The following is a 27,269-nucleotide window of genomic DNA, read 5'->3' on the forward strand; positions in this document are numbered from 1 at the left end:
GCGGCTTCTCCCGCCGCCGCCGCCGCCGCCGCCAAGGGGAGTTTCCAGGAAGTGGCCATATTGGATCCATTCAGCCGCAGCCGCCCGGGCGGAGCGCGTCCCGCAGCCGGCTTGTCCCCATCGCGGCCCGGGTGCTCGCCCCGGCTCGCCCGCCCGGTGCGGAGCTCGCCATGGCGGCCACTGACCTGGAACGCTTCTCGGTGAGGGCCCTGTTGGGCCGCGGCGCGCGCGGGAGGCGCTGGACGCGGGGAGGGGGCCGCCCTGCAGCTGGCTGGGGTCGCGAGCCGGACTGTCAGCGCCGCGCGGCCGGGCCTCGACGCCGGGCGCGACGGGGGACACCGGAGCGGGCTCTTCGCAGCGCTAGTCCCGGGTCCCAGGGCGTCGGGCGGGGGCGCCTTGCCGGGAGGCTGGCGGGGTCGCCCCCCTTGGGCGAAGAAGAGCAGACCTCTTTCGCGGAGAGGAGCGGATAAATACCCGCCTGGTCCTGGCCAGGTCTGAGGACAGACTGGGGCCCCGGGGGCCAGAGGGGAGGATCCAGGATACTCCGGACCCACTTCTCCCTAGTGTTTCTGCACGGCTGGGGAGATTCCTAGCCGCGCAGGTGCTGTTGGATGGGTACAGCCGGTGAGGATGAAGCCCTAGGGATCCTAGGGAGTCCCTCAAATGAACCCAGGGCAGTTGCAGACCTGGGTCCTGAAGACCACGGCCTTCTTCTCCTTCCCGCTCCACCCCCCACCCCCCCAACCAAGCTCCCGGATCCTGGGTGCGATTCCAGGCAGCTCTGGCCTCAGTGGTCGGGTCTGAAGCAGCCATTCCCCAGGAACTGGAGGGATTCCAGATTCAGCCCAGTGGATGTTTGGGCCCCAGTCCAGGTATGCCTTGTGGAGGGCTAACGTCTCTGGTGGTCCCTGTACAGGTCTCTCTGGGCCTGAGCCAGCCAATAGCCAACTTCCCAAAGGCTTTCATAATTCACGCGGGGGAGAGGGGCCTTTTGGGGATTGTGTCTGCATGTCCCCTGATGTCTAAGGCTGGATTTGGGTGTGTCTGGGAGGTTGGGCTGTGACAGTGAAGGAAGCTGTGTCCTCTTGCCAGCATGTGAGGCCCTGGTTGGTGGTAAGGGGGAGGGAGGGCCCAGGGATGTTGGGGGTAGTGGGGAAATGCTAAATATGTGACTGATAAGGAATTGGTTCTGGGGCTAAATAAGGGATTCTGGACTTATGTAATTAATGCTATAAATATTGTCATCTGAACTTATATATGTAAATTTTCTCCTTAATCTAAAAATGTTGGTCTACTTTGGAAATATGCGTAATTAAAGCAGGAACTCTTGGTTTCATAATTTTTAGACTTGGGTGTTTTATTCTCATTGGAGAGGGGCCTGCAAGTCAGTTCAGTAAGTTTAAATACAGGAGGAGCAGATTCAGAGGTTGGGCAAATCAGAGATTCACCCTACCCCTGCACTGTAAATGGGAATTTATGTACCCCAGGAGGGCTGTGCATGCATCCCAACAGACCTGCTGGTTAGCTGGAGGCCAAGAGAGCTGTGTGTGTTTGTACATCTCTGCCCGCGTGCCTGTGTGCATTTTCTGTGCCCAGCTGACCAGAAAGTTATGTCTGGGTCTTGTCTGTCTGTGGCCAGAGGTTACTCTAACAGTTGGTCTTGCAGGTGGGAGCAGTATGTAGAGTAACTAGAAACAGACTGCCTGATGTGAATCCTAGATTACTGCTTGTTGGCCTTGTGACCCTGGGCAAGTTGTTTAACCCCTAAGTGTTCTCATCTGTATAATGGAATAAAAATACTACCTCCCTCATAGGGTTATTGGAAGGATTTAATGAGAGTATCCAGGCGAGGTGCTTAGAGCAGTGTCTGGCACATGGTAAAGACACAATAAATAATACATGTTACTTAGTGCCCATGTGGATGTGAAGACTGGCCCTGTGTGTAAGAAGGCAGCAGAGAATGAGCTTGCTCCATTACACGGTACCCTCCCTAGGGGCTCCCATCGTCCAGAGATTATCCTCAGAGGCTGAGCTGAGAGGCCTAGCTGCAGTGGCAGGCATTGGGCTGGAAAGGCTCTTCCCCTCAGATTCCTGTGTTTGCTCTTAAACCATATCTGCAAGGATTTCAGGTATTACTGACATGGTGGGCCGAGGCACAGAGAGAGGATTGACTCAAATGAGGATGTACAGCCTGAGCTCAGGGGCCTTGGTTACTGTGCCAGGTTAAGCTGGATGGATGGACACCTTCCACACCCTTCACACTCTGAGTTGTCAGCCTCCTGGGAGGACATGGACACGGTTGAATTTGGGTGGAGACCTTGGGTTGGGTTTGGCCTGAATTTAGGAGTTTGGACTCCATTCTCCTCTCCTGCCTTGTCATCCTGGGAAAATCATTTCTTCCTTTATCTTGCTATAAAGTGGCAATAACCATACTGATATTCTTCAAAGAGTTTGTGGAAGATAATTGCAATCTATGGCATGTTTGGAGATATGTTAGGTGTCTCACTTGCTGCAGGGTTGAACTGGGTGTTAAGTGGCCATGAGGCTATAATCTGGTTGAGCTGTGGCAGGTGGACGCTGCCCCTCAGGCTAGCTCGGTGGTCAGACCAGCCCAGGAGGGCCTGGGAACTGTCCCAGCCTGGAGCTTAGATGAGCATGTGGAATGGTACTTTGAGGTCAGTGTGTGCTGTGTTCCTATTCTCCATGTAGCATGATATAAAGACTGCAGGCTCAGCAACCTTTACATTTTGGCTGGGTCTTGCTCAATCCTAGATCTGCCATGGGGTTACGGTCGAAATCTCATAGGATGTGCATGTCTGGGACAGCCCTCTGGGGAGTCTGTTGCCTCTTGCCCTCCTTGGGCAGCCAGACTCCTGTCCATTCTTGCTCTGCCCCTCCTCCTTAATTGGTCCCAGACTCTGGGCCTTACTCTTTGTCTGCCCCAGGGGCCATCTCCTGTGTTTTTCCTGTCAGAATCTCATGGGGCAGAGTTCAAACTCTATAGCGAGGGAGGACTGAGGGCCCAGGGAAAGTGGAGATCTGAGGGGGAGAGGGAAGAAGCGTGCAGCATGGCAGCCTCGCGCCTGGCACTCCTCCCAGCCCATCGCTCCCCCCCACCCCCATCTCCGCTTTATCCCCAGCACCATCTGTCACTTCCGTTGTCACCCCTGTAATCTTGACACTTCCCCAAGAAGCAGGCTATCCAGGGAGTGCCTACTCTGTCCCTGAGGCAAGAGCTGGTGGGAAGGAATGTGGGAGGCAGCCCAGTGGGCCTGTCACAGAGTGGTGTCTCCCTGTCCTGTAAAAATGACCAGTAACCTCCTTGTTGAGCTGTTCCGAAGGAGAAGTAGGAGCTGAGCAAGGTACATCTGTGCAGCTCTCAGTGCCTGGTGGTATGGAGGGGTCTTAAGCGAGTGCCAACCTGCAAAGCTGCAGCTCCACCCCCTCCCCTTGGGAGGTGGGTCTGCCCTGCCCTGTCCCCCTCATGGGCATCATACCATGCTCTGGGTGCTCACTTTAGAAAGGTCTGCCTGGGATCTGGACTGGAATGGGTCAGAGCAGGGAGACTGATGGGGAGGCATTGGTGATCCAAGGGAGCACATGAAAAGGGACTGAGCAGAGTAGGAACAGAGAAGGTGGCATGAAGGAGACTGACCGCAATGCCAACGATGCAGGAGAACTGGTGGAGGCTTGGAGCACAGGGCCAGATATTTGTCAAAAGCTTTGGATGGCAGGGAGGGCACTGGATGCTTTGTGTCCATCATCTTGTTGATGCCAGCAGCCCACGGTTGGGTGAGGTGCAGACTCTGGTCATTGGCAAGTTTGGGCCTCAGACCCAACCTCAGCCCCCAGTACCCCTTGAGATGACAGAGAGGGTGGAGCCGTCTGACTTTTGAGCCCTAAGATGGGCTAGGTGGAGGTACATATTTGGGGCAGTAACTAGCACGAACGTTTCTGTGGCTCCGGTCCAGCTACCAGAAGGAAGCCACTGCAGGATGACAGAGCAAAGGGCCTGAGAACTGGCTGGTCTCTATGTGTCCCCTGCAGCCTCTCCAGTCTTCCTGCCTCTGTGCTGCTAGGTTGGGTCTCAGAATCCCCAGTCATGGCCCCCAAGGCACAAGCTTTGCCAGACAACTAGATATGGTGCTATGCAGGCAGGAGGGAGACACATCTGCCAGGGGAAAGGATGCCTCCCAAGGTCAACATGCCCTCGTGATAGAGGTGTTCTTTGCTAGAGCCATCTGCATCCTCAGGGCTCACGTGAGGAACCATGGCTGGGAAGAGGTGGTGGAGGACAGGACAAGGGGCATCTAGGCTGTAACACCAGTTGCCCTGGGTGGTATTGGGGCAAATTAGATATTCTCCTCCTCGGAACACATGGCTTCTAGATGGTTCTTGAGCCTTATCTTGGAAGCCACATCAGAGGGACAGACCAGGGGAGGAAGGAATAAGAGCCTATTTCAGATCATAGGTGCTGGCCACTCTCTGAGGGGCCTTCTGGGCTTGGACCACCTGAGGGCTGGGGTTCAGGAGGGACTGTGGGCCATGGACCTAAGTCCACTCCCCAGACCTGGCTGTGGGGCCTGGGTACGAGTCTGACACTCTGCCTGGTGCTGGGGTGAATGGTGCAAGCAACAGAGAAGTACAGCAGTGCTGCCCCGGGCCTCTGCTGGCCCATGTTGGTGCCCATGTATTTCTCTGCCCCTTCCCAGCACCGGCATCCATTCTGGGGTAGGAGGGGGGCATAGTCACCTTTGCTGCCTACATTCCTCTTTCCAAAGGTGGGGTCTCATTCACTGTGGAAAATAGATTGCCTCCATCCTGCGGTGTCCATGTGGCTTTCCCTGCTGTGGGGAAGTAGGGGGCTGCTTCTGGAGCCTCTGAGCCAAGTGGGAAAGTATGAACACCTGGAGTTCCAGTACCTTCTGTGGCCCAGAGTGCCTTCCCTATCTGCTCTGTGGTGGGATGGACCGTTCCCTCCCACGGGAGGGATGACATGACATCCCTGTGTCCTAGGCCTGGGGTGAGGTGGGTGGGCCCAGAGACCAGTAACTGTGCTCTTGGCTTCTTGGAAACCTGATTTTGACATGAGAAGTGTAAAATAAACCATCCCAAATTACTGAGTGGCAGTCCTGCTGTCTGTGTGCAGGAAGAGGGAGGAAGGTGCCTCTTAGTGAGACAGGGAAGCAGAGAAACTGGAGTATTGAGGTCAGGGCATGGGGTGGCCTCGGTCTCCTGGGGGTACTTTTTTTTTTTTTTTTAAGGTACGCGGGCCTCTCACTGCCGTAGCCTCTCCTGCTGCGGAGCGTAGGCTCCGGACGCACAGGCTCAGCGGCCATGGCTCACGGGCCCAGCCGCTCCACGGCATGTGGGATCTTCCCGGACCGGGGCACGAACCCGTGTCCCCTGCATCACAGGCGGACTCTCAACCACTGTGCCACCAGGGTAGCCCTCCTGGGGGTACTTTTGCTCCCAAAGTCCCTTCGCTTCCCAGGATGGGGGAGAGGATGACTGCCCTTGAGAGAGTGACTGGTGATCTCCTCCTGGGGCCCAACTGCCATCTTGCCATTATTACCTCATCTGCCACCGTGCTGCCACCATGAAGGCTGATCCTGGCTTGCGTCTTCTCCCCAGGTTTGTTGCCACCTTAGGAGAGAGAGACGCTTTGGTTCTCAGGTGTCCTCTTGATTGGGGACAGGTATATTCTGCCTCTGTTCTTCCCTCCTGGCCCAGGATAGCAGCATTCCCACCCCCACCCTCCTATGTACATCCCTGTAGTTATTTCCCGTAACCTTTGACCTGGGCTTAGAGGCTGGCTGTGGAATCCTGGGACCAGAGCCTAAGCCTTTCCTGGGAAAATTCCTAGGATTCCTCTCGGACTCAAGGACAGTTGTGCTATGACCATGGGTTCTGGCCAGGGGCCTCTGCTCTGGCTATTTAAGGCCCAGGCTGCTGAGAGTAGCTAGAGCCAGGGGTAGGGTGCTTTGTGCCAGGAACACAGGCGGAGAAGGCTCCCAGTGGCGCAATGACTCCTGGGTCCACTGCACAAGGACTTTATAGGGCCCCCCCAGAGCTGGAGCTCTCCTGGGGAAAAGGCTTCCTGTCTGCCTGCTGGGTGCTCAGGACAGTGGGTACTAGGCATGGGAGCCTGGGGGGAGAAAAGCATCTGAAGTCCAAGGCACTTGGAGAGGACTCTGTGGAAGACCTGGGGTAGGAGCTGCTCTTTGCCTAGGATTCAGGAGCCAAGTACACTAATGATGGGGTGCCATCTCTACTCCCACCCCAACAGCCAACCTCGTTTGGGAGGTTTGATCTCGGGGGCTTTTTTCACCCATAGCTTCCTTGGCTCTACTGGTTTAGACATTCAGCAGATTTCCACTTTCTTTTGGATAAAATCCTGTTTTTGTGGGCAAGTGCGAGACATGGTTTCCCCCCAGGTCCCACCTCTCTTCTTGGTAAAAGGGGCAGTTCCTTTTGTCTGGTGTTTGGGGCAGCTCCAGAAGGCTCAGACAGCATTTCCTGGTCAGGAAAAGGATGTCCTATTTATCCACTGGGCTGCATAACAAAATGCCATTCTCTACTTTGTTCTGGACGACTGGGCATGGAGGAACGCAGTCAGCCTGAGCAGTTATTATTTTGGTTGTTGTCTTTGATGTGCCAAAGAAATGATGACATAGAAGCCCAGAGCCTGGCTTAGGAGCCAAAAGCTTGTTAGTGATTAGAGAGGGGCCCTGTGGAGTTTCCCATTGTGTGTGTAGAGTTCAGAGCTGCCAACTCTCTATCCTGGAGATTTGAGGACACTTTGAGCCCCCTGAGCTGGAACCCCTGGGAGCTGGGTACGTGGAAAGGGCCAGAAGCAGCTGGGTCTACCTCTCACCAGGGTCCGAGTTAAGTTGTCCAGCCTGAAGTCTCCTCCCGCAGAGCAGTCTCCTGTGGGGCTCCATGCCCAAGAGTGCAGACTGGGTGTTTTGTCCTTCCAGGTCACCATTCTGCCAGACCCGGGGTTGCAGACTGTCAGACCATGGGTCAGGTCCAACCCCCAGACACGTTGAGTTGGACCCTCATGGTGTTCTCCATTGGTAGTTGTTGCCAACCTTTGAAAACTAGTGGGTTTCGCAAAAAAATCTGGATTTCTGGATTCTTTTTAAAAAATTGGAAGATTTAGTAATGCTAGGTCTGCATTCCCACAGTTGGCTGGAGTCACAAAACCATAGCCATTCACGGACCGAGCACAGCCTCTTCAGTTCCCCACTCTTCCTGCCTCTCCCTGAGGGACCCCACACTCAGCCAAGTCACCGGGTCTTTCATCCAATAGGCGGCAGAGTGATGTGGCTGGAAGTGTGGGTTTTACAGTCACACCATCTCCATTTAGATCCTGGCTTCACCCTCCTGAGCAGTGTCCTCTTGGGAAAGTTACTTAGTCTCTTGGTGCCTCAATTGTCTATTTCTGTACAGTGGGGATAATATACAGCCTACCTCACAGGGCTGATGTGTGGACTAAATGAGGTGAAATTAGAGTCACACCTGGTAAGCCCTTGATAACCGTTAGGTGTGGTGGTTGTTACTGTTACTATCCTGCTCCCCTTCATCCATTTACGTTGCCTGCCTGGCTGTCACAGCCGTTTGAGTTTAGACTGAATTAGACTGAGCCCCTGAGGTTAAGGATCTGGTGTCTTCCTCTTTTCATTAGTGGCTGTCCCAGTGCCTGGCACGCAGTAGATGGGTCCAGCAAGCCTGTGTTGAGTGGCTGAATGAATGAGTTGGGAGCATAGTAAGAGTAGGGGGTGCAGTGCAGCTGAGTGGTCTGGGGCACGGGCTTGGCTGCTCTCAAATCCCTACTCTACCCTGATTAGTTCTTTAGCTTCTGTGCACCTCAGTTTCCTTACCTGTAAAATGGGCATAATAATGGTCTCTGCCACACAGCGTGGGAAAGGGCTGCGTAGGAGACTGTGTAAATCACTTGGTTTGGTCTGCACAGGTGGACCTTGGTGAGGTGTTGGTGTCATCATTTGACATCCATTCCTTCCTGTGGTTGTAACACCACTTTTTCCTTCCCTGTCCTTACTCTCCTTGCTTTCTCCCTGTTCCTCTGCATTCAGAGTTTCACTTTGGGGGCTGTAGCAGTCCAGATGCTTTCAGCTGCAGGTAATAGATAGCCCCATTCAGCTAGCTTAAACAGTAAAGGGGAGATGTGGCCGGGGTAAAGGGAGAAGCTCAGAGGCAGGGCAGACACTGGCTCTCTCTCCTCTGTGATTTTCTTGGCTCAGCCATCCTCTTTGAGTGGGCTTCCGTCTTAGGCTGGCTCCCCTAATGGCTACAAGATGGTCATAAAGGCTCAATCTGGGTCGCTTGCCTGTGCCTGACCAATCGTGCGATCATGCTGATTGGCTCAGGACTATTAGGACCCAGCCCTGGAACTGGAGCTGACGTCTTCCCTGACAAATGGCAAGTAACCAGTGAGAGACCTGAAGTTCCTTCCTGAGTTGCGGTAGCTGAGATACGCCAGTGGTGCTTTGTAGGCTGCTGGCTCCTCCTAGGCTGAGACCCAACACAGGTCAATGGAGACACCTGGGCGGGCACCTTGGAGGGAGTGTCGCACCTTGGATCACATGTTGTTGTTGCCAAATATAGGATCGGGGAGGTTGGCATCAGTAAGAGTCACACCTCAATGGAGCTGGGAGGTCAGATCAGTCTCCTGAGACCAGGGAATAACACTGTGTCCCCGCGAGGACCAGCGGCCTTTCTTCTGTGTGTGGATGTGTGTGCGTGCACGCGTGCTCTGGAGATTGACACTCCCGTGGCCCCCGAGGCTCCTGAGCAGGATCGATTGCCCCAGGTCTGTGGCCCTTGGAGTGACAGAGTGTAGCCTGGGCAACAACTTGGGCACGAAGACCTCCCTGTATGTACACACTTCTCCAGAGAGAGCCCAGCTGTGTGAGTGAAGGCAGGCAGGGCTCACTGGGCGTGGGTGGATGGGCTTGTGTGAGACCCCTGAGTGCTGCTCTTAGCCTTTGGAGCCTGGGACTGTAAGAGAGTCGGGGAAAATCAGGAATAGGATGGCCTCTGATTCTGTGTAAGGACTCTGAAGCCGAGTGTGTGTGTGCGCGTGCGTGGCTTCCAGACAGCTGACTGGGTGGGTTTTGGCGGCAGACTACAGGATGTTGGATTGCATCCTGATTGTGTCACCCTTGGAAAAAGAGGATGAATAAACACATAGCCTTCTCTGCAAGCACAGCACGCCTTAAATTTTGGAGATTTTCAGTCTCGCCTGAAAAGAAAGCCCTAGACTAACTGTTCTGTCCTCCATTTGATCCTCAAGCTGCCACGAGCAGGTGGAACAGAGACCGAATAATGAAGCTCTGTGTAAGGTGGGCAGATACCCCTGATGCCGTGGCAGTAAAGACAGTGTTCAGTGATTTATAAGTGGTAGTGTTGTCTAGCACATTGGACATAGTGGTGGGAGGGTGGGAAGTGGGAAAGCTGACCTCCCCCAGCCTGCAGCCCACTTCAAGGGGCTCATGGAACAGTTCGAGAATCATGATGCATGTAAAAAGGACAACTGATAGTGCAAGGAAATGGGGTCACAGCCAAGTGAGGGGTCTGGAATGTGCGTACTTGGGGGCCAAGTCAAAGCAGGTGCCAGGGAAAGGTAGAGTGAGCTCTGGAGCCTGGGGAAGGTGTCAAGTTTGAAAAGTATATCCAGAGATAACCAGCTGGGCAGGAACCAAGCCTGTGAAAAAGGTCTCAGATGGTAAAGGGCCCGGAATGCCACGCTAGGGGGTTTGAACCAGACCCAGCACTTCCTATGCTCCATTTACTGGTTTTGATGTGGCTACCAGTGAGAGGAAGCTGCCTTTGGGCCTCTTTGTTGTTATGTTTGCAGCCCTGGGGGGACCTGGGCTTGATTGGGAAGGTTGTGACTCATTCCCCTGGGGATGGGGGCAGGGAGAAAGGGTCAGCTATAAGAGCAGAGGCTCTGTTGAAAGAGGGTCATTGGAGGGAACCGCTTAGGGGTAACTCTGACTTGTTCAAGGGGATAGTACAGCTGCCTGGAGGGACCACGTGGGGTCTAGGCTGCCCACACACACACTTGGGAGTCTTTGATGCAGCGATGCCATGACTGAGCTGGGGGAGGGGCCTGGGGGAAGGGGCAGGTAGGCATAATTAATGAAGAAGAGAGGGTTGGGTTTAAGTGCCAAGGGGCTCTGGTTGGGAGGAAAGAATGGTCAGAGGGTTCAGGCTGAGGCAACAGGCTGCGGCTGCAGAGAGCTCGGGGGAGCGCAGGTGCTCAGGAGATCCCTGTGCTGGAGGGCAGGGATCCAGGGCCCTACTCTCTGGTCCTCAGCCCTCTCTGCTCACTGTGTCTGTACCCACACAAGGGCTGCCACTGTCCTAATCAGTGCTTCTGGGACTGTCTTCAGTTGGGCCTGTTTCCCCCCCTCAGGAGCTGTGAGCTGGATGGCAGGATGAGACTCAGACCCCCTGTTCTGTCCTGTCCTGTCCTTGCTCTGTCGAGCTGGCAGTCAGGGCAGAGGGGCTTGGGAACAGAGGAGGCATGCTTCTGCCCTGCGTGGAGCTGTCTGGGGCCTGCCCTCGAGAGGACCCAAACCTGGGGAGGATGAGCCTGGGAAGCTTCCGTCCCCATTCCCAGGGAAGCATTCCACCCCCATTCCCAGGGAAGCAAAGAATCCACACAAATTGGAGCCTGACCTTGACGCTCTGCTTTGGGTCCCGGTGGGTTCTTTTTATAGTGCTCTGGCCAGCTCGCTGGCCCCTGCTCGCTCAGGACCTGCTGCCCGCCTCTCTGGGCAGGCCTCCACATTCTCGTCCAGAATCCTCTGTCTAAGCAACTAGGACTGGGGTGGGGCCGGGAGGATGGCAGGAGCCAGAGCCTGGGAGTCCCTACAGAGTACCACTGAGGCCTCAGAGTCACAATGCCCCAGAGACTGGTCCTGAGACCCAGTGAGCACCGGCCCCTTCAGCAGGGCCCACGTGTGCATTCCATGCTTGGGTGTGTGAGGAGCAAGGGGTGCCCGTGGAGGACTATGAGCCCAGCCTGATGGGAGAGGCCCCCCGATAGTGCGAGTGTGAGGGGGTCAGGCCAGACCTGCCTCTGCTTGGGTCCTGCTTCAGTAGGAAGGGGCCACAGGAACATACACACCCTCTAATCTTGGCCTTTTGAAATCTTCGTTTAAGATCCAGGGACCATCTGGGGCCTCCTCCTGGGCAGGAGGGCAGGTGAGCCCTCAGGTAGCAGCCATAGGTCTTGGGGCCACCTGCCAGGAGACACCTCAGGCGTAGACATTCCTCGCCAGCCCAGGAGGAGCAAAGCCACAGGTGAAAGGGCCTTTTCCCAGATAGTCATGGGTCCTGAGGCCCTGGGGCTCCCTCTGTGGGAACTTGGCCTGGAACTGGAGCTCCGATGCACTCACGATGCGTCCTGAGACGTGCTGAGAATTGAGATGAGGTTGGCGGCGCAGCGGGGGTGGTGTGACTCAGGTTCAGCCTCCCCGCTGCTTGGCCCCTCTTCCCTAGTGGGCTCACCGCCTCTCTCCTCTCTCTTGGCAGAACGCAGAGCCAGAGCCCCGGAGCCTCTCCCTGGGTGGCCATGTGGGTTTCGACAGCCTCCCCGACCAGCTGGTCAGCAAGTCGGTCACTCAGGGCTTCAGCTTCAACATCCTCTGTGTGGGTGAGTGTCATGCCTGGCCAGGGGGCAGCCTCAGACAGAGGACGGACGCGGGTCTTCTGGGAGATGGGGTGCTGCTGCCCTGACCACCTGTTGAGCTGCAGGGGGACCTCCCAGGCAGAGTGACACTTTGGGGGGTCAGGACGAGGCTTTGGTGGGTGTCTCTGCCAGGGTCAAAGATAGAGGTGGAGCCAGGACCTGATTCAGTGTTGCCATGAAGAGTAAACTTGGAAAGAGTAAAAAGCTTGGAAGTGCTTTGAGTGTTTATCACAGTGGTTGGGATCCATTTGTTTGTTTGTTTGTTTGCTTAAAAAACAGCTATTGTTGTTCCTACTGTGTGTCAAGGACACTATGGTAAACCAGACTGTCCCTGCATTACAGTGTTATGTAGTAAGAGCTCCAGTACACATCTAAACAAATACAGCCCCCAACAGGGAGGCTCTGGAAGGTTCCATGTGCCTCAGGGCCTGGGGCTCCCAGAGGGGACAAAAAGCTCTGCCAGACCCTCTACAGGTGCCCAAGCCCTGGCATCTGCCAGGCTGTGGGTGCCCCTTGGAAAGCAGCCTTTCCTGAACCTCCCCCCTCCCATTAAAGCTTCATGAAGTTGGGGCCACCCACAGCAGGTGAGCTGAGCCACTGGTGGCTTCAGACCCTGACCCTGCTGGCCCCATGACCTTCCTGGGCCCAGGAGGGATGGTGTGCAGAGCAGGTGACCGGGTCCCATTGAGGCCAGCAGGGGCCAGTGTCTAGTGGTATCTCACAACTGCCTGGCTTTGTCTCTTCCCCACGCTCTGAGGAAACACCTACACACCCCATGTAGCCATGTCTTATATCCAAGTCAGCCTTTTGGGTCTTCCTTCCACATATTATTTCTGAGGCCACTGAGAAGGGGTGGTTCATGGGGTTGGGGACAGTGGGGGATGGAGTGGGAGACCTGCCCCTCTCTCTTGTACAGAGGCTGAGGGTGCCTGAGCCCCACCTGGCTTACCCAACAGCCAGGGACAGCCCCAGTTCCAGCCTTTGACATCCCCTCTGCCCACTCCTTGCCCCCCAGGGGAGACTGGCATTGGCAAGTCCACACTGATGAACACGCTCTTCAACACGACCTTTGAGACCGAGGAAGCCAGTCACCATGAGGAGTGTGTGCGCCTGCGGCCCCAGACCTACGACCTCCAAGAGAGCAACGTGCAGCTCAAGCTGACCATCGTGGATGCCGTGGGCTTCGGGGATCAGATCAATAAGGATGAGAGGCAAGCGACAGGAAGGGCGGCCCGCCTGGTCTCTTCCCCGTCGCTCCACGTTGGCCGTGGTTCTAACACTCTGCCCGAGTGCTCTGCACTCCTCGCTGCCCCAGACAAGTAACCAAGCCCGCACTCCATGGGGGCCAGGGGAGGGCCGTTAGGAGAATATCTAAGGTCCTGAGGACCCCTTGGGGGACCAGGAGAAGGGGTCAGCCACCTGTACCCAGACAGGGATCCCCAGGTAGAAGCTGTTCATTCCCACAGAGAGAAGGCTGGTGGGCAGCCTGGCTGGGCTCCAGGCCTTGCACCACGGCTCTGCTGCCTGCCTTCCAGTGACGGAGCCGTCTGTAGTTACAGGCCCATAGTTGACTACATCGATGCGCAGTTTGAAAACTACCTGCAGGAGGAGCTGAAGATCCGCCGTTCGCTCTTCGACTACCATGACACGAGGATCCACGTCTGCCTCTACTTCATCACGCCTACGGGGCACTCCCTCAAGTCCCTGGATCTGGTGACCATGAAGAAACTAGACAGCAAGGTCTGGCCCCCCTCCAGCTGATTCTGTGGGCTCCCCATCTTCCACAGAGGGGGGGTGTGGTTGGGGGCTTGTGGACAGCCCCCTGGGCTTGGTCCTCTCTGTATCTTCTCTTGCATCTGTCCCTATGGCTCCAGCCAGCCCCCATTGCTCTGGGCTCTTTCTCTAGATCTCTGTCCCCTGCGTCTGGCCCTGAGCCCATTCCTTCCAGCTGAGTTGATTCTTATTCTCAGCCTGCTAGCTCCTGGCATCCTCCCCATCCCCCTAGAGTTACCTCCCCACCTCGCCCCCGTCCCTCTGCCCCTCTGACCCCACCTCCCCAGAGCATCCCAATTCTCTGCTCATTTTCTCTCTCTCAATTCCTAGTTCCTCTGCTGCCTTCACTTCCCCTGTCCTTCCTGCCGTGGCTTTCCCTTGGGGTCCTCCTGAGCACAGTAGAGACAGGAGAGTTAAGCCCCAGAATTAGAATAGGAATGAGGAGTGGGTATTAAAAGGGCAGCTTCATGGGAATGGCAGGAATGGCATGGGGTCCTGGAGGGTGTGCAGCCCCAGAGTCACCTGTCAGCTCTCACGTGACTGCTCCCCTCTCTCAGGAGTTAATTTTCACTGTGAACAATGGGATAACCTTGGCCTGGGAGATTTTGAGGTCTTCCTGTGGCTTCTGCTAATGGGTCATCTAACCTGCTTTGGGGGTGCTCAGCCCCCTACTGCTGGTCCTGTCAGGCCCCACACCAGTTAAGACCTTCAGAGCACTCTGGGTGAAAGCTGGGTATGCCCAAGGGAGTAATTTGGGGCTGGATGGAGATTTGGGGCAGCCAGGGCTGTAAGAAACACTGCAGCCAATTGTTACAACCCGTCAGAACGGCCCCAGCTGGCTGGGTTCAGGCCAGGACACCCCTTAGGAGCAGCTCCATCTCTCTGGCTTCCTGCCTGCCTGCCCAGGGGTGTGGCCTGAGCAGGGCTCTCCACAGTCAAGGAGCAACTCACCTGCTGACCCCGCTCCTCAATCCTGGCAGGTGAACATTATTCCCATCATCGCCAAAGCGGACACCATTTCCAAGAGTGAGCTCCACAAGTTCAAGATCAAGATCATGGGTGAGCTGGTCAGCAATGGGGTCCAGATCTACCAGTTTCCCACGGATGATGAAGCTGTTGCAGAGATTAATGCGGTCATGAATGTGAGTGTTGGGCAAGGGCCTTGGGGCTCTGGGGCCAGAGGGCTTGGAGCCAGCCCCAGGCCACTCTCTTTTCCCTGGGTTTCAACCTGAGCTCTCCAGGAAAGATGGGTGGGCATCTGGGAGCTGGCCAGTCCTGCATCTTCTGGACAGGAGATGGGAAGAATTGGGTATTGGGCTGGTACCGGGGCTTCCCCAGGTTTAAGTTTCCCAAGGTACGAACTCAGGGCTAGGACCTGAAACCTGTAGGAGCAAGCAGGCAGGATGCCAGGGCTTGGGAACTTGGAAGAGAGCCAGGCCCACAGGTCGTTTGAGAGAGCTTCTAGTGGCCCCTGGTGAGCCCAAGGGCTGAAAGAACACCCTAGAACAAGAGGAAAGGGGTTGCGGGTTCAGCCCCCTCCCTTGTGTGGAGATTCCAGGATACTTCTCCAAAGGAAAGCCGTCAAGTGAGCATCTGGCCAGGCCTTGTTCAGGTCTGGGCAACCCCTCCCTGGGCCCCAGGGGCAGTGAGGGTGGGTCTGTTCATTAGCCTGTGTCACCTCAGTGCTCATGCACACTTGGGCCCTTTCCAGGCACACCTGCCCTTCGCCGTGGTGGGCAGCACCGAGGAGGTGAAGGTGGGGAACAAGCTGGTGCGAGCGCGGCAGTACCCTTGGGGCGTGGTGCAGGGTGAGTGTGGTGGTGAGAGCACAGCCCCGGCTGGGGACCCGGACTCAGTCCCCTGTCCTGTGTCCTCACCGTGACCATCTGCTGCCTGTCCTCTCTCTGGAGTCTACCTCTAACACCCTAACCGCTGTCCTGTGCCCCGTCCTTCCTGTGCTGGTGGCTGGGAGCCTGCCTGATGCCCACGTGCCCTCTCCTTTCAGTGGAGAACGAAAATCACTGCGACTTCGTGAAGCTCCGGGAAATGCTGATCCGGGTGAATATGGAGGACCTCCGCGAGCAGACCCACAGTCGGCACTACGAGCTCTACCGGCGCTGCAAGTTGGAGGAGATGGGCTTCCAGGACAGCGATGGTGACAGCCAGCCTTTCAGGTGACAGCCTATCTCCCCAGCCCCAGCCAGACTTGCCACGTTGGCATCTGTTCTGGGGGCTTGTGAGCTGGGGAGAGAGGCTGCTGGGACCCCAGCATCCTCTGCCCCCGATCCCCCATGCCCACGTGATTTCGCTTCTCTGGCTCTGCCCACTCCGTTCTGCCATAATCTCCGCGTTGGCCTCTTTTCTCTGGGTCTCCACAGCCTGCAGGAGACATACGAGGCCAAGAGGAAAGAATTCCTGAGCGAGCTGCAGAGGAAGGAGGAGGAGATGAGGCAGATGTTCGTCAACAAAGTGAAGGAGACGGAGCTGGAGTTGAAGGAGAAGGAGAGAGAGGTGTGTGCGGGGCTTGAGGGTTGTGGTGAGGCCAGGCCAGGGAGGGCCTGGGCTCCTTCTGGGCCCACATGAAGCCCGGCCTCCCCGCCTTGTGCTCCCAGCTCCACGAGAAGTTTGAACACCTCAAGCGGGTCCACCAGGAAGAGAAGCGCAAGGTGGAGGAGAAGCGCCGGGAACTGGAGGAGGAGACCAACGCCTTCAACCGCAGGAAGGCGGCGGTGGAGGCCCTGCAGTCTCAGGCCCTGCACGCCACCTCGCAGCAGCCTCTGAGGAAGGACAAGGACAAGAAGAAGTAGGTGGCGGGCTCCCTGCCCTGCGCTGGCTCGCTCCCTCTCACTCTCGCTCACTCTCGCTGGCTCACCATTTCGCTCTCTCCTTTCACTTGCTCTCCCACCTCATTCTTGCTCACCTTTCTTCTTTCACTAGTGATCTTCATATCTCAAGATATCACGCATTCATGCCCACTCTTGTATTCGTGCATGAGTGGCCCCTCTCTCCCTCTTCTACCCCACACCCCATTTCTCTCTCTCTCTCTGTGTCTTTCTCTCTCTCTCCTGCAGCCCCCTCAAGAGCTGGGTGGAGAAGGCTGGGCCACACAGGCAGGGAGTGGCCCCCGAGAGGGTGTAGGGTCTCAGGGAAAGTCTTTCAGGCCAGGAGACGGTCAGGGCCTGGGAATGTTAGCATTTCTGGGCAGATTCCAAAAGCTCCTGTGGTTTCTGCTTGGACAGCCATGGTGCCTCCCCCTCAGTCCTGAAGCTGTGGACGTGGGCCCCATATTGGCAGGCAGGTGGTGACTGAGGACAGTGGAGACTTGAGCCCAGCCAGCACTGACCCCCTGGACACTATGATCTTGACCTGCTAAAGGAAGGACAGCAGCTCCCTGTAGGGGCCCTGTGAGTCCTACTGGAGAGGAGGCTGCCCCTCAAGTAGAGGCTGGAGTTGTTCCTCTGAGAGTACTCAGAGGAGAGAGAATTATAGGGGATGGGGCGGAGGCTTTTCCAGGAGTGCAGTCAATTTTGGCCAGGTGGGGGCCACTCTTAAGTCCCTTCTCCTTGGTGTTTTTCATAGCCTGTTTCCATACTCACATCTGGAGTCCAGATGCCCTGGCTCCCGGGGAGTCTCCCTCTCCCGCCCCACTTCATTCAGTGTCCCACACAGCATCACACTGTGGGGATCTCGTCTGTCCCTGCTTCTCCCTGCCCCTGGTCTGTGTCAGGTACCTTCCTTCTCTTGCCAGGTGTACCCATCTTGGTCCTCATTCTTGTTCTTCTTGGAATTCCATTTCCTCCTGGAGTGTTTGGGAATGTGTGTGTCCAGGCATTTCCTTCCGTGGTGGCAGTGGAGCCTTGTGGTTAGGGGCATGCAGCGCATGGCTAGCTGTGGCCCTGGGATGCTGCTTGTGGCCTTAGCCTTCCACCTGCCCCCCCAATATTGTGCTCCCTAACACACACACACGCATGACACATGTACACTGTCTTACTCTCTCCTGCCCCATCACATCCATAGACTCAGACACATATCTACTAACACACACAGTCCCCAAGGCACACACGCACAGAGGCACAGACACATCTAAGGAAAATAAACTTAAGGAGCTTCTGGGGGAGACCAGGGGGACAAAGCCAGGCGTTTAGGAACTGGATGCTAGTTCTCATTCCTGAGGCCTGTCTTCTGCTTTGGAATAGACCCTGTAGTTTCCCGCATCCTGCTGACTGGTGGTTCCACCCCAGCTGCTGGCACGGCTGCGACAGATAAGCCCCTGCTCGTCCCCAGGGAGGACCCCAGCCCCACACTCCCCTCAGCCATGTAAATTTCCCTTCTGCTTTGCATTTGCTTCCAGCCCTGGTCCCATGTCCAGGTCTTGGTGAGCTCGATGGGTGTGAGGGCTCTGTGAATTGGAACCTGTGTGGATTTCAAGCTAATGGCTCAGAAATCTTGTTTTTCCTGGGAGTGGGTATGCCACTCTATGAACCACATGCTGGCTCCTGAATTGACTTTCCCGTGCTCCCTGCCAGCTTATCCCAGGCCATCTCGTTTAAAAAAAGGCAGGCAGAGTCCCCTAGGAAATAAGCTCTGGAGAAACCCCTCAAAAACAGAAGATCAAGGACCCGTGGCCAGGTCAGGGGATGAGGGCCAATGGGGTGGGGTGCAGGCTGGCTGCAAGGGCACCAGCACAGCTCAGGGTGGGGCTCATCACTGGTGTCAGGTCTCCCTGCTTTTTTCATGTGACCTGGGCCTGGAAAACAGGCCTTTTCTGTTTGCTGGACATTCCAGAAAGCTTCAGTCAGTTTGGCCTCTGGGAGAGAGCGCTCTCCTCCAATGCTGGCCTTGTGGAGGCCAGGAGTGGGGTAGGTGGGGTGGCTGGGAGCACCCCTTCCCCCCACCCTGGTCAGGGGAATGGGATGAGTCAGGAGTGCATTTGGGGGGACATTTTTTTGTGACCATTTAGTTGAATGGCTTTGACTGACTGTACTTATTCTTCAAATTTTAATTGATCTTTGCAAAATTACTTCCCTATCCGACCCTCAGCCTGGGATGCCATAAACTGAAGTGAATTCTCTGCTTTGCTTGTTACAAATGCCAAACTGACTGTCCTTTCCCAGTGTTCATCTTGCTGTCTTTTGCTTCTGTTTGATTTGGTCGTCTGTGTACCTTTTAATGTGTCTGTTTTTGTTCTGTTTGTTTTATTTTTATTTTTCAGTTAACGCACGCACAGACTTACATGTCAAGAGTGGACTTTAGACTTTCATGTGTTAAGTTGCTTGAGTTACACCTTGTGACCCTTCTCCCATAACATGGTGTGAGGACGGACTGGGAGCTGGTACAGACTCCAGTGTTTACAGCCTTGCTTTTTCCCCCCCACCCCCCCCACCCCGCCATCCCCCAGGCTGCCTGGGCCTGGCGGGCCACCCTCTCTATGCAAACTCGTTAAAGCCATGAATGCTGGAATCCAAAACTGATGAGGTTTATTTTTTTCAGAGCCAGTGGCTGGTCTTCCATTTACAGTGTCACTATTCCTTGACGGAGCAGTCTTGTGCCACTCTAGCGAAGGCCCCAGCCGGCGATGCTCGGCCTAATTGTTCAGCGTCAAGATGGCAACTCATGCAGTGCCCTAGGTGTGGCCACGTGGTGTGGTATACATGCTGCAAATTCGCCTGGTTCCCCTTCATTTTAATTTTTCTAACCTAGAGCTTAATTTCAATAATAACTTTTAAAGCACTTCTAAATTTTTATTTTGGCACGAGCATAAAGACAAATAATACCCTCTCCCATTATTTTCATAAGTAACAGATTCCCTGATTTTTAAAAACTAAAAATATCTCTAAACCTTTCTTATGTATAAAGTATCCCTATAAAATATAGGGAGAGGTGGGTAATAAACATCCTGTAATGACAGTGTTTGGAATTTCTTTATGGATGAAAGTGGATCATGAACAAGACCACATCCAGTGTTCTTACTGTGAATGTAAATGGAACAGCAGCCCAAAGCCATTGTCTCTGTGCCCCAGAGGTGCTACCTGTAAACAGGGACCAACCCCATGTGTGCATGTTAAGTGTTTGACTCTGTTTAACTAAGACCCCCAAACCAATTCTGCATATTCCAAATGCAAGAATGTTCAGCGGGAACAGGTTTTTCTCCAGATCATTGTTTCCTTTTTCTTGGCTGAGTCACAGGGAAAGAGGTGAAAGTGTCTGATGTATGTGAACAATTTAAGAAAAAAATACCAGCAGAGGAGCTTTTCCCCTTCACCGGCATTCTTAAAGAGAACATTCTAAGAAAGTACAAGCATTCTTCTATGTTCCTGTTGATTTGCAAGCCATTGAGAATATCAGGGTTGAAAATATAGGCTGATAATATGGTACACAAGAAATGAATAGATGAGAGGAAGGATTTCATTTAATGTTGATGAAGCACTGTGCTGGGCACTGGCTACCCAGAGTAAAGCACAGCTCTGTCCTCAAGGAGCTTACAGTCTAGTGCACTCCCTAGTTGGAAGACATAGGAAGCTGCGCTAATATATTGTTGGATTGGCATTTTGTTTTTTACGTCCTTCATCTTCTCTCCCATCATTGTTTCCCTCTTTCTGCCTTGGCCTGCTTTACTGATTTCCAGGACAAGGTCCTGGCTCCTTCCTGCCCTTCTGAGACCGTGTTACATTCAGAGAGGGGTGGAGGGTGAGCTGTGTGTATCCACTGAGGCGTGACCAGGAAAAGGTGGTCTTTTTCTCCTCGCCAGGAGCAGAGCAGGTTTTATTGATGCTCAAAGTGAAGATTCTCCAAAGTTATGCCATGACCAGGGGTGGATACAGGTTTTTGAGGGGCTTGAAGCTTGAACTACTTGAGAAACCTTTTTTTTTTTTTTAAAAAAAGAAGGATATGAGTATAAAATTAGGTACAGGGCCTTGGAAAGGGCACTGAGAATTAAGCTTCATTAGCTTCAGAGTAAATCCACCTCTGGCTATAACTGATGCTTCAGTGTGGGTATCCAAAAAGGTAAATCAGCATATCTAAGGCAGATGTGGACTGTGAGTGGCTTAACTTTAGGGTAATTATATGTCTGAAAGTGTATTTAGTTGGGTGGAAGTATGACCTTTAAGATAGCCTCTGTCAGCTAATGTATAGCTAATGTATTTCTGAAGACGAGGCTCAGTGACCCAGCAGGTTCACTGGTTATATAAGAAATAAGGACTCCTGATTCATGGGCTAATCTGGGGACTCTTGGAGTGGGCAGATTCTGCCACCCATCCACTGCCGCCTGCGGGCTGCACCCAGGGCATACTTGGGAGACCAGAATTATGGCTGGTTATCTGCCTGCGGGCCCACGCCTTCCCAGAATCTCGGGGAGACCTGTCATTGTTACATTTTCTGGGGTCTGAGCTGCCTCCACAGGACCCATTGACTTCAGCAAGCCTTACTGCACTTTTCTCCCATGCTGTTTATGTTTGGAATTTTGTCATTTTTAGCTGAGACCAAATTAATTCTTGGTGCCCAAGGTGGGCTTAGAACTTGCCATTATTTAACAAGCTCCCCATCACGGAATGTGCCCCCTGTCTGCAGGATCTGATTACCCCTCCTTTTCTGTCTCAGTATCATGTTGGCATTTAGGACAGTCAGTGGGATCACGCTGGCATTTACTATCATGTCTTTCATGAACCAAGTTGGTTTTGGGTAGAATCACCGTATAATTTATTGCCCAAACTGAGACTTTTGAGAGTGAAAGGAAATGCTATTAATAATTACGCCAAGTCAACAGGCATAAGCCATGACTGTCTCAGGCAAACTGGGATGTATGGTCACCCAAGTTATGGGTAACCTGAGTCTAGGTGGTCTGCACTTGTGCAGACTAACTCCATGTATGTTTGTGTGTATGTCTTTGTGTGGGTTCCCTGTTAAGTGGGGCTCGTATTACTGGATAAGAGGCCCAAGGGAAGTGTGGCTTGCTAGTCTCTTACGTTAACATGCTTTTCTAAAACTGCTTCATTTGTTAATTCATTTACTCCTTCATTCATTGACAATTTTTGTTCCTTTCCATTCACTTTGTACTCATTTTTTTCCATTAAATTTTGCATTTATTTTGAGTTTTTGTGGTGTCTTCTTTGGGCAGTGGCTTTTCTGACTTAATGTTTCCTAGCCTATTAATCTGCTACACCTGTGGTAAAATACAGCTTGTCTTTTCCATGAACTTTGTGGGGTTGATCAGCTTCTATAGGAGTAGTGTTTTAATAGTGAATCCTGCCATGGGCATCTGTGAAAGGCTCTTGAATAGGTGTGGGATGGAGGAAAGATAGGAAAGAGAAGACGCAGCCTGTGGTTAATGAATCTTTATCAGGTGACTTTATCCAGCAGGACATGAGAGAAGGAAGACCCTGCGCTTGAAAAGTTTACCTCCTTGTTGAGGAGGCTTGACATACGACGACTAACATTTGAGTTCTTATTGTGTGCTAGTCATTGGTCTAAAGTGCATTACATGTATTAATTCCTCTAATCTTCACAATAATCCTATGGTTAGGTACCATTTTGCCCATTTTATAGGCAAGGCACAGAGAGGTTAAGTAATTACCCAAGGTCACACAGCTCATAACTGGAGGAATTGAGGTTTCAATATTGGTATCCTGGACCCTTAATTCCTGTGCAGCTTGACAGTGTAGGTTGGTGGACCTGAGATGGTTTTGCAGAGATGGGATGCCCTGGTAAGTAGGCAAATATTTGGTTGAGGGCAGACTGGTGGTTGAAGGAAGTGATGGCAATCTCCTGGGCCCATTGTTGACGTGCTTTCTCTGTTGGACACTAGGTTGATCTCTGGGAAGACCAAAATGAGGAGATGGGGGACTAAGGTGGGGAAGCTGACAGCCCAGCAGGGAGACTGGCATGCAGGCATCCCTAGTGAAGGTATAGCACTACTCTCCCCACAGGGAGGCAGGTAGCAGGGAGGCAAAGTCTTCATCAAGCTTTGAAGGACAGAGACTCTCTAGGAAGCCAGGGGGAATAGGGCCACACTGATGGAAAGACCTTGGCTCACCCAATTGGGGGAGGTAATATTTGGACAAATTTAGGACAGGTCTATGATGCTCATCCACGTGCTCCTCTCTTAGCCCATCTGCCTCTGAGCTCTCTCCCATCTCTGTTTTCTGCAGCCACAGTCCTTTACCAATTCCTGCCCTCTGCAGATGGGGACAAGTGGAAGATGGATGTGTCTTTATTTCTCCCACCACAGTGATCCCCAGTCTCTAATCTGAGGTGGGATATGAGTTCCTAACTGCAGGAAAAAAATGTTAAAGGAGAGTAGGATGGGACCTAGGATTCCAAGACAAGCTTGAACAGCATAAAACTTTTAAAACAAAAAATCTCACAAGTGGTATTTTGGCAATGCAGAAGTTTGCTTCCCCAAAGAAGGGGAATATTATTTACAGGAAGATGAAGCAGCAAGGCTGTCCCTTACCCCCATACTGTGGCTCACAGGTCCACCTTCTCCTTCTTCCAAGAGACTGAGAGTTGGTTTAGCTCTGGGGATGCAGCTTACTTGGTTAAGGGGGTCCAGATACCTCTCAGCAGTTTCCTGAAGTCAGAGACAGCGTGAGCTGGTGTGGGCTCTCAGGATGAGCCCCTGCCCCACCAGCGACAGTGCCCACTCCCAATGGAAGGAAGGAGGCAGAGGGAGCTGTGGCCATGAGCAGCAGGCTGCCCCTCAGCATGTCCCTCTGTGTTGGACTAGAGGACAGTTACTGACAGGGCTTGAGAGATGTATTTCAAGTGTATTTGACTCTATCAGCTCTAAATGCAAGGTATCTAATACATATAAGACTCAGACAGGGTTGAAAGGAATTAAGGTGTATTTTAACAAAAGTTCCAACACGCAAATTTGTTTCAACAAAAGGTAGAGATTTGTGCTGACTACAGTACAGACACTATTATACTATATGTAGTCCTCGGCTGTTTTGCAGCTGGTAGCAGATCACACTCCGCGTGGCTTAGCACGTTTACAAAAAACTGTTCACAGTGGAAGGACTTCACAAATTACCTCTAAATGTGTGGTTCAGTCATTCATATGCCCAACAGTCCTTACACAGCCCCAGTGGGCATCGCTGCCAGCTGGACTCCACTGCCTAGAGAATGGCTCTATAGTGTCACCTCCCTCAGCCACGCTAGTGGTCTCTCCCTCCTCCTGGCAGTGGTGGAGGCAGCCTCAGCCTCAGCCCCTGCTCACCTCAACCAGAAGCTCTGGGAGCTGTCTCTCCCCATCACAAGGGCCACCTTGAAGTGTTCTGCTTTAACACAAGAATCCCTCTAGTTAAGCTAATAAACTACTTTGCTTAAGAGTAACAAAGGAGAAATTTGCCTAAAGCTTGATCAAGATGCTGTACATTAAATAAAGCATACTTTATAAATCGAGTCCTTATGAAGAAAAGACTTAAATCCTGGCCAAGTCAAGGTAGATCTACCTGGAGAGACTATCCCATTTCTGCAGGGGTGGGCAGAGTACTTGGGACTTGAAAGCTGCACATGTTCTTGGTGCAAGCCTGGGAAGCTGGAAGGACCTGGCCGGCTCTGGCAGGTGGAGCAGCAAGAACTTGTCTGTCAGCACCAGCCCAGCCCTTCGGCCCTGAGCAAGGCCTACCTCTGGCCTCATAGTCCAGCTGTCTTAGGGGCTGATACAGCCCTTGCTGGAGAAGGAAGAAAAAGCAAGCTGCAGTATGAGCATTTACTCCTTCTCTCTGGTCTCGGGCCCAGGGTTCAGAGGGAGGCAGGGGTTCAGTTTGCCAGATTACCCTTCCCTTTAGGGACCCTGACCTATCTTTTTTGCCCCCTTAATTTTTTCTGAAGACAGGAATGTTTTCTCAGTTGCTCTTTCAGGGCCTTCTTCCTTTCTTGTTATAGGATCCGTAAAGCCTACAATATAGAGGAGTCCAAGCAAGGCGGGATTGCCATTATGCTCTAAAGGGCACCGGGGTAGGGGCACAGAGGCTGGCAGGTGAACCAGAAAGTTGTCTGTGCGGGAGGATGACTAAAAACTTGTCAGCTGTTGCTTTACAAGTTCTTTGCAGTGGTTCCATTGCCTAATACCGACCTGTAATTAAAACAGAGTGGTCATCCTTGAGGCAGAATCATTTTACATTCTAAAGAATGAGCAATTCAGTGCTGAAATATTAGCATGGAGCAATTTCAGGAAGGTCCAACCACCCAACTTAAGAACATTAACCCCACCATCTCAGGAACACCCATCTTCAACCTCAGCAAAAACTGTCATTATTCTAACTGCATTCCATCTTACCCTGTCCATCCTGAGTGATTCTGACCTCCCAGTGCCTACTCAGGGTATCCTGGTGCCTGGTACCATATAGAGGGTGAGGGGTCAGAAATTTACACTCCTCAATACTAAGCTCAGGTTTGCTTCCTCCTGAGCTAGACATGTCCCCACATCCTCTTGACTACAAGGGCTGCTACTGAGATAAAGCTTCACTCACTGTCAGAGAAACCCACTCTGGTGAAGGGAATGTGTATCTAATACTCAAGTCCAGAGGATACGCCACGTGTGGAAAGCCTAGCCCTTAGGAAGACTCTTCAGAGTCGTCATGGCCAGAGCATCTTCTGGAGCCCACAAGGGCCAAGAAGGGCCACAGGTACCCTTTTGGGGGCAGAGTGCATCAGCTGAAGGGGCAAAACTGAGAGCCTGGTCTGGGGCAAAGTTGATGTCTACCTGTGCTTTCTTTAGCAGATCAGATATAGGAGTACAGCAGTCGGGCATGAGCCTCTCCAACTCTAAGGTGATGATGACCAAGGCCAGTGTGGAGCCCTTGAACTGCAGCAGCTGGTGGCCCGCCATACAGTGCTGCAGCTGCCTGGTCAGGGATGCGACGTGGAGGGAAGGATTCCTCTGAGGCAGCAGCTCCTTCACGTGGGGCCAGCCCAGGACCACCAGGGCGTGGAACTGGAGACCGTGGTTTTTAATGTTAGAACAGAAAACCCCATACTTTTCATATATCAATGACCAAAAGTGCAAACAATTTAAATTTTCATCAGGGAATATCAAATGTTGCCCAACCCTTTTCATTCCCATTCATGGCCCCCCAACGGGCTTGGGGCTTAATACCCCCTCTGTGGCCAAGCTCAGCCTCAACCCTGGAGAGAAAAAGACAGTCTGCTTTGTGACATGCTCATTAAGAGCCTAAAGTACCCAGATGACAGTGTTTCAATTCTGAAAAATAGAAGCATAGGATTCAAGATTAAGGTAGCAGAAAAGTTAACTTGTATCTGCTTGACATGAGAGGAAACTCTGCAGCTTGGCAACAGTGGCCAGTTTTCATACTGATACAGCCCTTAGTGATTTAATCTTCATGCTTCATAACAGACCAAAACCCCATGACATTTCCACATTGCATAATTTTGCCTTACTAACAGAATCATATTCTAAAGGGTGACCATCATTCTCTAACTAAAACAAATATAAACGAATACGACATTTTTAAGTGCCAGATCAATATGGTCTAAAGCCTCTATAAGGACTGTGTGTAGGTGAATAAAGACAGCTAAGTGAATGTGTGTAAAGTGTAGCAAAAGCAGACAGATTTTTATGTACAGTATTCATAGAACGGAAAGTTAAATATTTTTGCAGTGTGTATTTAAAAGAGAAACTCACCACAATAGTGCCATCTAAATATCTTTGTAAAGTTAATTTAATGTCCTTTAGAAGTTGGAGTCTGGTGGAACTGTGTTGGATTTAAGACAACATTTCACTCTTCCGTATGTTGTGAGCCTTGTGGGTCACCTCACTGTGCTGCATATGCAAGGACGTGTGCTTTGCCATCCTATGTTGTGAACAGCTGTTCTAAAGGCACAGTGAGTCCAGGGTAGACTCGTACTTACTATGGTCAAGAAGTCCAGCGGTGTCCCACTGTAGAGATCCCAGTGAAGTTTGTCCAAAATAGCCAGCTCCATCCTCAGCAGCTCATTCGGGGAATAGCCAGAGCCATAGTGCTTTATGAAGTCTTTTATGCGTGGAATTAACTGTAAAAAGAAAATAAAGAGGCCAAAGCCCTACACCATGTCATGGTAGCTTTTGTTTTCTTATCCCTGGGGACTGGGCATCCATGACCCTAGTAGAGTTGTCTTCCACTGACCCACCACAGAAAATGCTTCTGAAAGGAAAACCAAACCCGATCTTGGCTATCTGTCAAGTCCCCAGGTATTGTGACAATATGTAGTGAATGTCACATGGTCACCTGCTGCCAACAGGTCTTGATCCCCAACTGCACTCCAGCTCATACCTGAAGGTGCTTTGGAGGCTGGGGCTGTGCCGTCTCCCCCATTCAGCTGTAACAACGCACTCAAAGCTTTCCAGCTGTGGGCTCTACCCATTCCCTGTTCCCAATCCTTACCATGATTCCTTGTCATAGAGAGGAGTATGCCTTTGAGCTTCCTGGTCTGCGTCAGACAGACTCATTGATAAAACCTCCCATGGTTTTGGCAGCACCATAGCTGCAAACACATTCCTTTCCGCCCTTATTGAAGGCAGTTCAGTTCTGGAAAAACTATGACTTTTCCCCAGAGAAACTAATAAGGCTTGTCTATGAGTAAACATGCAAGTACCAAGTGCACTGAAGACTTGGTCCTACTTTTTTAGTTAAACAAAGTATTACTATATAACTGTATAGTAGTATTACTACTATAACCTCTAGAAATATTTCTTTTAAGGGTTATTTACTTGATTTTTAGTTGGACAAAAGCATCTTTGGGGGCACGAATTATATAATCATAAACAGGG

General features: G+C 52.6%; 1 protein-coding gene across 7 annotated transcripts; it reads left to right on the forward strand.

Moving 5' to 3' along the window:
- Positions 1-27,269, forward strand: SEPTIN8 (septin 8). Of its 7 annotated transcripts, none has more exons than XM_060008862.1 (11): positions 1-200; positions 750-872; positions 11,569-11,689; positions 12,741-12,936; positions 13,279-13,465; positions 14,479-14,640; positions 15,210-15,306; positions 15,504-15,672; positions 15,877-16,009; positions 16,111-16,301; positions 25,224-27,269. In XM_060008862.1, exons 1-11 carry the CDS (start codon positions 171-173, stop codon positions 25,384-25,386), a joined length of 1,572 nt encoding a protein of 523 aa, XP_059864845.1. In that variant the 5' UTR covers positions 1-170; the 3' UTR covers positions 25,387-27,269. The 7 variants fall into 7 exon arrangements, with proteins under 7 accessions (XP_059864845.1, XP_059864846.1, XP_059864848.1 ...); XM_060008863.1 differs by having other exon boundaries at positions 2-200; positions 13,285-13,465; positions 25,221-27,269; XM_060008865.1 differs by lacking the exon at positions 25,224-27,269 and adding an exon at positions 18,989-21,578 and having other exon boundaries at positions 3-200; positions 13,285-13,465.

This window comes from Delphinus delphis, chromosome 3, assembly GCF_949987515.2.
Source record: "Delphinus delphis chromosome 3, mDelDel1.2, whole genome shotgun sequence".
Lineage (NCBI taxonomy): Eukaryota > Metazoa > Chordata > Mammalia > Artiodactyla > Delphinidae > Delphinus > Delphinus delphis.

Excerpts from the sequence above, each read along its gene's own strand:
- SEPTIN8 (XM_060008867.2), top strand. The coding sequence starts at position 171 with ATGGCGGCCACTGACCTGGAACGCTTCTCG. Across the intron at positions 11,690-12,740 it reads CTTCAACATCCTCTGTGTGG|GGGAGACTGGCATTGGCAAG; the intron begins GTGAGTGTCATG and ends CTTGCCCCCCAG. Across the intron at positions 14,641-15,209 it reads AGATTAATGCGGTCATGAAT|GCACACCTGCCCTTCGCCGT; the intron begins GTGAGTGTTGGG and ends GGCCCTTTCCAG.